This window comes from Canis lupus, chromosome 7, assembly GCF_003254725.2.
Source record: "Canis lupus dingo isolate Sandy chromosome 7, ASM325472v2, whole genome shotgun sequence".
Lineage (NCBI taxonomy): Eukaryota > Metazoa > Chordata > Mammalia > Carnivora > Canidae > Canis > Canis lupus.
Window position 1 is genome coordinate 35,387,823 of NC_064249.1, and position 11,063 is coordinate 35,398,885.

Consider the following 11,063-nt stretch of genomic DNA (forward strand, 5'->3'; position numbering starts at 1 on the left):
TCCATGACGGGAGCCTGACACGGGACTCAATCTCGGGACTCTAGGATCGCGCCCTGGGCCAAAGGCAGGCGCCAAACCCCTGAGCCACCCAGGGATCCCCAGATTGTTCCCATTTTTGGCTGTTTTTGGTAATACTGCTCTGAATGTTTTATCATTTTCAGATACAGAGTTACATTCTTTTGTTAAATTTATCCCTAAATATTTTTTGATGTAATTGTAAATGGAATTCTCTTAATTTCATCTCCTTGTTCATTGCCAGTGTACAGAAATGCAATTGATGTTTGTGTATTAATCTTGTACCCTGCAGTCTTGCTGAACTTGTTTATTAGTTTCAATAGTTTTTTAGTGGACTTTTCTATATGCAAGAGCATGTCATCTGCAAATAGAAATTATTTTACTTCTTTTCCAACCTGGCTGTCTTTTATTTTTCATTCTTTTTTTTTTTTTCTTTTATTTTTCTTCTCTAATTGCCCTGGCTGGAATTTCGAGTACAGTATCTTAGTAGCAGCAAGAGCAGACATCATTTCTTTGTTCCTGATCTGAAAGGGAAAGAAGGCATTATCTTTCACCATTAAATATGATGTTAGCTGTGTGTTTTCATAGACACCCTTTTTCTGACTGGGGAAGTTTCCTTCTATTCCTAGTTTGTTGAGTGTTTTTATCACGAAAGAGTGTTGGATTTTGTCAGTTGCTTTTCTGCATTTAATGAGATGATCCTGTGGATCTTGTCCTTTTTTCTCTTGGTATGGTATATTATGAATATTAAACCCATCTTCCATTCCTAGAATAGATCTCACCTGTGTATGGTGTGTAGGCAGTCCTCTTTATATGTTACTGGATTCAATTTGCTAGTATTTTGTTGAGGATTTTGGAGTATTCATAAGAGCTGTTGATCTACATTTTTCTTGTGACGTCTTTGTCTAATTTTGGTGTCAAGTTAATTCTGGCCTCATAGAATGAATTGGAAAATGTTCCCGTCTGTCTTTTGGAGTAGTTTGTGAAGAATTGGTACTGATTCTTATTTAAAAATTTGGTGGAGGGGCACCTGGGTAGCTCAGTCAGTTAGGCATGTGACTCTTAATTTCAGCTCAGGTCACGATCTCAGGGTCGTGGGATCAAGCCCCATGTCGGGCTCTGCATTTGGTGGGGAGTCTGCTTCTCTCCCTCTCTCTCTCTCTCCCCCCTACCCCTCTGCCCTCCTCCACTCGTGCACATGCACGTGAATAAATAGCATCACCATTAATTCCTGCCTGGCACAGATTAAGACAGCCTTTGGGGGAAAAGGTGATGTTAGGAGGAATAGGCTTCTGCTGTTTATTTTTTTTTTTTAATTTTTTTATTTATTTATTTATGATAGTCACACACGCACAGAGGGGGCGGGGGCAGAGACACAGGCAGAGGGAGAAGCAGGCTCCATGCACCGGGAGCCCGACGTGGGATTCGATCCCAGGTCTCCAGGATCGCACCCTGGGCCAAAGGCAGGCGCTAAACCGCTGCGCCACCCAGGGATCCCGGCTTCTGCTGTTCAATACTATCCAAAGGATTATCTCTGGTTAAGACAGCCTTTTCCTAACAACTTGGGAGCTTCCTAAAACCTTGAACAAAAACACCTGACCTGATTGTCCAACTTTGCATCTGCGAGTGGAGGCAGATGCCGTCACTTGCAAAGCTATCAAGTATTCCTTTTTCATTGTAGTACATCAGCACTTCATAAGAAACCTTATATAGATCATGTCTCATTAGAGTGAATTCCAAAGGACCAACCAAATTTTTGGATAGTACATTTCTCTCATTTTTAAGTTTCTCTAATTTTATGGATTTTCCAACTCAAAAAACGTGTCAAAGCATACCCTTTTCTTTATTAGAATGTAAGGTCTTGAATACAGGGAAATTTCAGGCTCTATGAAGTAAAGTACATACTCACAACTTGAAGGAGTTCTAGCATATGAGATTATTTTCATTTGTGAAAGGGCAGGAAATAAAAGATTTCTGAGTTCAGGATTCCCACTCTGGGGGCACCTGGGAGGCTCAGTTGATTGAGCATCTGCCTTCGGCTCGGGTCATGGTCCCAGGGTCCCCAGGGTCCTGGGATCAAGCCCCACTGTCAGGCTCTGCTCATGTAGAGGCTGCTTCTCCCTCTTCCTTTGCCTGCTTCTCTGCCTGCTTGTGTGCACGCTCACTCGCTCTCCCTCATTCTCTATCAAATAAATAAAATCTTTTTTAAAAATCTGTATCAAGAACACTGGAATTTGGTATATTCTGTCTGCAGTTAATAACATTAAAAAAAAAAAAAGATTCCCACTGTGACCGTGCATTCCCATTCTCATCCTGGCCAAAAGTCACTGTCTACATAGGATTTTTATTTTCATGAAAACCTTTCTGTGTCTTAACAAAACACTTAAATGTCCATTATAGAAATTTATTATAAAAGCACTTTTGGAAAGCTATTTAGTGGGCAAGTAAAAGATAAATTGTTAAAGTTAAGGGATATTAGACATTAAAGAGAGATAAATGTTGAGTTTACTAAGAGTTTAAAACCTTTTGATTATTGCAGATAAATCATTTTGGATATATCTCTTTTTGGAAAATATTCTGTATTTTGAAAGAAGCTCACATAGTAAAAAGAGAAAAAGGTCACCTTTAAAGTAGAGCCATCTGCGTCCAGAACAAAAACCTGCTGGTGCTGCTGTTAAGGAAATCAGCAGTATACAGACCAAATTATTGGTGCAAACAGTATAAACAATGGAATTTTTCAAATGGGAAAGGCAGTTTAAGTCCTAGAGAAGTTGGCTGCCAAGGAAACCACTGACTGGAAAAAGACTAGCCAAATTTTTATGCAGACTAACATGATCACCTTGTGATAGTTTCTGATCTCATCCTCTGAAAAGGGAGAGAAGGTGGGAGGAAAGCAAGAAACTTGGAAAAGCATCTCTTCTGTTTTAAGGAGGCGAGGACTAGATCATTCTTAGTTCCCCCTAACTTTTTATTTTGAAAATGTTTATGACTTAAAAAAAAAAAAAAGCTTGAAAGAAGAGAACAGTCTGTATACTCTTCACCTAGATTGACCAATTTTTAACCGTATTTGTTTTCTCATAATCTCTCACACGTACATACTCACCTTCACACCCACACAGAAAGTTAAGTCACAAACATTAAAGCATTTCATCTCTAGATACTTCAACATGTATTTCCTAATAAGATATTCTCTACCTAACCACAGTACTATTATCACACCCAAGAAATTTTCCATTGATTAATATTTCCCCTAATAATGTCTTAGGAGAGGGGGATTTAACCTAAGAGACAGTCAAGATTCCTTCATTGCATTTAATTGTCATATCTTTTCCATCTACTTTAGAGAATGGCCACCTTTCTTTTGACTTTTATGTCACTATTTCTTAAAACATCAGGCTACTTTTCTTATAGAAAGTCCACAGTCCAGACTTACTGATTTTTTTTTTCTTATGGTTATATTCTGTTAAACATATGTGATAAGAAAACTAACAAAGGAAATGTTGTGGCCTTTCTATTTTATCACATTGAGTGGCACATAACATCAGTTCATCCAGCTATTGATGATGATATTCTGTTTAATCATCCATATAAGGTGATATTCACTGTATTTTTTTTTCATATTTTCTAAGGTATCTTTTTTCCTTAGAATTTAGCGAAATGTAGGGTTCAATACTTTGAGACCATATGAACATTGTTCTCCAACAACCTTCTTTTTCTCTAAGATCAGGAACAAAACCAAGATGCCCCACTCACTTACCATTTTTATTTAACATTATATTGGCATTTCTAGCCATAATGATTAGGCAAGAAAAAATAAATAAAAGGCATACAAACTGGGAAGGAAGAAGCAAAAAGTGTCACTGTGAACAACATGATACCATTTATGGAAAACTCCACCAAATAACTGTTGGAATTCAGTCCAGTTGCAGGATACAAAATTAATATATATAAAACAGTTGTGTTTCTATTCACTGATAAACTATCAGAAAAATCAGGAAAACATCCCATTTACAATTTCACCAAACTGAATAAAATACCTAGGAATAAATTTAACCAAAGAGATGAAAGACCTGTATGCTGAAAGCTATAATGTGTGGGGGGAAAAAATGAAGAAATAGGAAGCAAGACTTTGTCCTCAAGGGAAAGAATCAATAATGTTAGGATATCCATACTACCCAGAGCAATCTACAGATTCAATGCAATTCATATTAAAATGCCAATGACCTTGTCCACAGAACTAGAAAAATTCTAAAATCTGTGTGGAACCACAAAAAACTCTAAATAGCCAAACCAATCTTGAGAAAGAACAAAGCAAGAGGTATCACATGCTCCCTGATTTCAAACTATAGTACAAAGCTATAGTAATCAAACAGTATGGTATTGCCATAAAAACAGACATATACACCATTAGAACAGAATAGAGAGCACAGAAATAAGCCCATGTATTTTTGGTCAGTTGACTTACAACAAAGGAGGCAAGACTAGAGATAGAGAGAAAGGACTGTCTCTTTAACAAATGGTGTTGGGAAAACTGGACCACTATTTTATACCATATACAAAATCAACACAAAATAGATTAAAGGCTTGAGTAAGACCTAAAATTATGAAACTCCTGGAAGAAAACGTGAGAGATGATACTGATACTCCTTGATACTGATCTTTGCAGTAGTGTTATTTTGGATCTGACTCCAAAGGCAGGGGCAACAAAAGCAAAAATAGATGGAACTGCATCAATCTAAAAAGCTTCTGCACAGTAAAGGAAACCATCAACAACATGAAAGGGAACCTACTGAATGGGAGAAAATATTTGTAAAGAACTAACACGACTCAGAGCAAAAAATGATCTGATTAAAAAACGAGCAGATGATTTGAATAGATGTTTTTCCAAAGAAGACATTGCAGATACATGAAAAGATGCTCAGTATCACTCGTCATCAGGAAAGACAAATCAAAACTACAATGTGATATCACGTTACACCTGTCAGAATGGCTTTTATCAAAAAGACAAGAAATAACAGTATGTAGAGAAAAGGGAGCCCTCTGCACTATAGGTAGGAATGTAAATTAGTGCTGCCACCATGGAAAACAGTATATAGATTCCTCAATAAATTAAAAAGAGAGCAAGCAACCTTGTAAGCAAGAAATTCCACTATTAGTTACCTATCTGGGGAAAATGAAAACATTAACCCGGAAAGATATATTCATTCTTGTGTTCATTGCAGATTTATTTGCAATAACCAAGATAATGGAAACAACCCAACTGTCCATCTGTGGATGAATAGCTAAAGAAAATTTGATGAATTGATATATTGATAGATAATTCAGCCGTATGAGTAGTGTGTGTGTGTGTGTGTGTGTATTAGCCATAAAAAAGAATGAAGTCTTACCATTTGCAATAACATGAATGGACCTGGAGTGTATTTTAAATGAAATAAGGCAGGCAAAAGACAAATACTGCATGATCTTATGTGTGAAGTCTTAAAAAACCAAACCAAACCCAGATTCATAGATACAGAAATTAGAGTGGTGGTTGCCAGAGGAGAAGGTGGTTGAGAATGGAAAGACAAAATGGATGAAGAGAATTAAGAAGTACATACTTCAAGTTATAAAATGAATAAGTCATCGCGATGTATTATACTGTGTGAGGAATATAATCTGTAAAAGTATTAATGTTGTAAGGTGATAGATGGGAACTAGACTTATTATGGTGACCATTTCACAATGTATGTAAATATCAAATCACTGTATTCTGCACCTGAAACTAATATAACATTGTATGTCAATTATACCTCAATAAATTTTTTCAAATTTTTCAGGTAAAAGTGAAAGCATCCCTCTATTGCTTCATTTCCTCCTCTGCTATATCTCCACCCCCTTTTCTAAGCTATTAACAGTTTGATCTGTATCTTCAACTTTCTTTTGCTGTAATCAGTGGTAGTTTTGTTGTATTTTTTCGTTTTTAGCACAAAACATACACAAGGGACCTATTTATTTATTTTGCAAGTATGTGATCATGCCACAGCTAACATATCACGACTTGGTGTTTTACTTTATGTCTCTTAGGTATCTTCTTATGTTCACATGTATCGAGTTACCTTACTCGTTTAGTATCTTTATGATAGTTAATAATACAGATTTACTGTAATTTTTTTAACCATTCCATTACTGATATTTATGTTGTTTTTAGGTTTTCAGTATTATAGGCAACTGTTGTTAACATTCCGGAATATGTCTTTGCATATGTTCAAGTATTTCTGTAGAATAGATTCCCAAGAGGTAGGATGGTTAATTAACAGTTATTAATTCGCACTTCAGCAGGAGCTTCCTCACACCCTTACCAACACCAGCAATATTTAGCAATATTTTTTATATTTGCCAATCAGATGGATTAAAAAAAAGAATGGTAGCTTACTGTTTTCATTAGTATTTTTCTGTTTACTAGTGAGAATGTAAGTTCGCATTTGTTAGCCACTAATTTCTTCTGTGTGATTGCTCACTTGTCTGTGGGGGTTATTTTTTTAAAGGAGCTTTTGTATACAGTATCCCTTGCCATCTGAATTTTTGCTGCCTAAACTCTGGAATTAAAGTCTTGAGAAATCCCTTTCTATACATATCCTCATTACTGTATCCAAAATCAAATTGATTCAGATAAACACATGCCTAACTTGCCATCCAAATTCAGGTTGTCCAAAATCAAGAACCAAATAGAATCTGGTAGAGAATGAGACATATCCTCATTCAGATCTTTTCTTCCCTATGTCTTGTTTATCTTTCAGTGTTCATATAATTTTACACAATAAAAAGTTGAAAGTGTTTGTTTTATCTGTGGTTTTCCTGTAGAAATTCTAGGTTTTGCTTTATTTGGGTAATCTTTTCCCATCTAAGATTTTTTTCACTCTATTTTATTTTCTTCTCTATGATTATCTTTAGACCTACTAGAACTTTTCAATATGTGAAATGTATTTTTATGCGTGAGTTTTGTCAACACATTTTTAATAGTTTATCTTTTATCATTAATAGTAAACACCACTTTTATCATATGCCAGACTCTTACACATGCAAGGATCTGTTCTAGAGAGACTGTCAGTGAGTGCACGGATAACTAGATGAGAAAGTTCCCTGTTCTTTTTCAAATATTTCTTGCTTATTATTGCTTAATTTTTCTTCCAGGTACATTTTAGGACAAAATAAGTCGACTTTATCCATTATGCTTCCTCCAGCAATGTATGCGAACATGCACTTCCTGAGGTCTGGGAAAAACTGGCTAGGGATCTGGAACCAAGGCTAAGACTTGAATAAACTCAGAAAAATTAAAGACAAATTATCTATCCTCTAACCTAGAAGAAACCTAATGGGTTTGTAACACTGTTAAGTGTTGCCTAAGTGTTTGTAATGAGCTGTTGATGCATTTATTACCTTCTTCTAGGTAAAGCCTCTCCAGTCCTCCTTGTACCCCTCCAGAGCCACCCCCAGAATTCACATCATGATGCTGATGCACACCCTCTTTGCCCTTCCAGACATTTCTCCCCATTCCCCTCCCTCCACCCTACCCCCCACATTTTCTATCTGGGGAAATCTCATTTATTCCTAAAAACCCAATTCAGATACTACCTTTTCTGGGAATGTCTACTGCATGCCAGTGTTAAAAAGATTGTGGTAGCCTTTGTGCCTCCTATTATTTGTTCCTGTATTATTGTTATCAAACTTTGAGCTGAATCAGGACATACATGCCATATATATGTCTTTTTCAAATGTTTTTGAAAAAGAATAAAATACCCCAGTCTTCAGGGAGCTCACCAGAGAATGAAATAGAAAGCTTGAGATAGAAAAGATAGAAGAAAAATAGATATGAAAGCATACATTACATGTGGTTGGGGTTTTTTTGGTTTTTTGTTTTTTGTTTTTTTAATTCACAGGAGAGCTTTTATATCCGTTTTTTCCCCTTGACCTGGTTCAGATTTTATGGCTATGATCTAAGCCTTTACAAATTGAGGCAGTCGTTTTGACCCAGGAAGGCATTCCATGTAGGATGTCATACAAGCATAGGTGCAGAGATAGGACCAAACGGACTGATACCATGGACTTTGGGGGCCGAAGGAGAAATGCTAGGAAATGGAAGGCCTAAATATTCCATGAAGGATTTGGGGGCAGTGGTTTCCTATCATTGGGAATTAAGTTATATAAATGGACAGATACTCTGAATCTCTTCTTTTTTTCCTAGTACTGGATGAATGAATACACCTCATCCATCGGAATTGGCGTTTTTCATTCAGGAATTGAAGTATATGGCAGAGGTACGTGTACACACAGTCTAAACAGACTTTCTGAAGAGTGTTTTCTTTTAAAGGACTTTCATTGCATATCTATAGCTCTTCCTCTGCTTTTTTTCAACTGCTGCCATACATGATTGCACAAAGTAGAAGAGTTGTTTATGGTAGTTGTTTACTGTATTTTGGGAAAATATCCAAAGTTGAACATATTTGAGGAGAAAGTACTAAAGTATATGACTATATATTCATGTAGTTATCTCTTATTCCAAATGCAGGGTCTTAAAAACTATTTGCCTTCTGGGATTGTTTTACCGTGACAGTTTTGTTCTGACAGATATCGGAGTTCCCAAGAAACCTTGCACTTGGAAAACCAGTCATTATGGTCGGAGATGGGTTGGTGCTAGAGTGTCAAACTTGAAATAACAATTTCCTGAGGGAATTTCAGTATTAAATTTGTTTTTGTAGATTCACAAGTGTGTCATTACAAAGTTTAAAAAGATCACTGAGTAAATCGTGCCTTGGATTACATCGAGCTTTTTGCTCAAGAATGATGGCCTTTGTCATGAACTCAACCCTTTTATTCTTGGTGGCCCTTTATTATGATAAATATGACCAGAGCCACTCAAACCAAGCAGCTTTGTTTTCAACAGCTTTTTCCTTTGTTCTAATTTCCACTGTTGGTGCAGGATAATTTCCTCCAGATCAAGTTGTAAGCAGTAATGGTCTGCATAAGGCAGACCACATTGCCAGTTCCATCAGGGTTGTAATAACTATTATTTTGCATCATAAACTCACCCTGTAGCAAAAATGTCTTTTATTTGCCTCAGCCAGGCAGCCTTTGTACAAGACCTCTAAGAACACGTGATTGCAGTCTCTACCCTGGGTTACCCATGAAGGTTACAGACCGACGTTAGCTAATACAAGGAACAGGCTCATTTCCTCAAAAGTGTCAGTATGGCATTTACTCTGTGCCTTTCTTACATTCCACATTAGCTGCTTCTGGCTGCAGTATAGCATAGAAAATGTTAGCTATAAAGATCCTCCACCTAAGCTCCATCTTACTCAAAAGGCTGCATCTACCAAATCATCCCCCAAAAGCAATGAGGCTCCTGCTGAGAAAGTGCTGGGGGTCAGAGTGTTGCTATGGGTGGATTGTAGTCTCTGGGTTTGCTCCCTTGTGTGATCTGGCTTTTGCCAAAGTTTCATGTCTTCGTTTTTAACTGAACTTCTATGATGTGTTACAGTCTTTTAAGTGCCATCAAGTTCTGAAACACATGATCATGCCGCTGTGACATAGAGAAGGACATGTGGCAGTTTCTCCATTTTTCAGACAAAGGAGCCCACGCTCAGATCTGCTGAAAGTCCCACTACTAATAGTTAATAGAACTAGGACTTGAACCCAAGTGTTTTTACATACTAGTCCATTATTCTTTCACCTGGCTAATCATTGCTCCCCAACATGAAATGATGTAGGAATAATTAGAAACATAGTCCGAACTATGGAAGCTTAGCCAAGCTCAGGTCAATATCTTGCTGTAAGTGAATGAAACTTCTTGAATAAATGAACAAAAAACTCTGCAATTTTTCATATTGGAATTGAGGAAGTAAAAAATCTAAACATAACCTTTCTATGTCTGACCTGATTATCTACAGTGTTTTATAAATTTGATCATTAAGGTAATTTTTACTGTCTATTTCAAAATTGAATGCCAGATACTTTATTTCTTATCCACATCTTGTGTTTTCTCTGGAAGGTCTGAATCCGAAGTAAATTTGGTAGCTGCCTTGTTCTTTTCCATGCTTTCTTCTAAGACCTTTCACGATGTATTTAATACATTTTAAGTGAAGAGGTTAATTAATTGTTTTTTTTTTTAGAAGAGGTTAATTTAAACATTGGTTTGTAATTTTGAAAATAGGTCTGCTAAGATTTGCCACTTCAATATCTAAGTATCCTTGACCAGGAATTTTAGTTATTTCCTTATCTGAAAGCACTCTCTGCTTCTGTTCTGGATGAGAGTTGATATCTCGTGAGCCTGTAGCACAAGTGGTTCCCTCCTAGCTAAAAGATTTGCTGTGGGGAGAGTGTGTGAGTAGGTGTATGTGTTAACCTGGCAGCTTATTTTTTCTTGAATGGAATGAGGGGAATTGAATTCGGTTTTTCAGGCTTGCTAATGTTTTGCTCCTACTCAAAGATAAACCAAGAGTCTTCAACCCAGGAGCCATGCAAAATCATTGTTATTAGACAGTTTTTCTAGTAAAGTGTAAGTTTCACATTTGATCACTTTAATTTAGAAAATGACAAAACACTGAACTGACCACCCACTTAGCTCGCCACGATAGCTCGGAGAGAGACCACGTTCACCTGTGACTGTCGGTCAACTCTGCTCTCGCCAGCACACACAAAATAAAGGGACAGGTCAGGATCACCTTTGAGTGTCCTTCATTATTAGAGTTTCAGGCCTTTTGTATCAACTGTTGTGTACAAGTAACAGCAGAATGAGTTTTTTTGTGAAAGCATTGATAACCTGGAAATATTTAGATGGTATCATTATTATCCTCATCATTTATTAAAGCTAATTCAGCATTCTGGTTAAGTTTTGTGTGATAAATACTAAAAATCATGAGTTTTCTCTTTTCAGAATTTGCTTATGGTGGCCATCCTTACCCCTTTTCTGGAATATTTGAAATTTCCCCAGGAAATGCTTCTGAACTAGGAGAAACATTTAAATTTAAGTAAGTAGGGAGGATAATTTTTATTACACTGTCTTAGGTACCAAA

General features: G+C 36.7%; 1 protein-coding gene across 5 annotated transcripts in view; it reads left to right on the forward strand.

Annotated features, from left to right (window-relative positions):
* DESI2 (desumoylating isopeptidase 2) overlaps positions 1 to 11,063 on the forward strand; it is a 46,925-nt gene that overhangs the window by 22,778 nt on the left and 13,084 nt on the right. For 3 of the 5 annotated variants that reach the window (XM_025430592.3, XM_025430590.3, XM_025430591.3), the window contains exons 2-3: positions 8,237 to 8,309; positions 10,925 to 11,018. In XM_025430592.3, the coding sequence (XP_025286377.1) occupies positions 8,237 to 8,309; positions 10,925 to 11,018 (167 nt within the window). The remainder of the gene's footprint in view (positions 1 to 8,236; positions 8,310 to 10,924; positions 11,019 to 11,063) is intronic. The other 2 variants (XM_025430593.3, XM_025430594.3) reach the window with 1 other exon arrangement.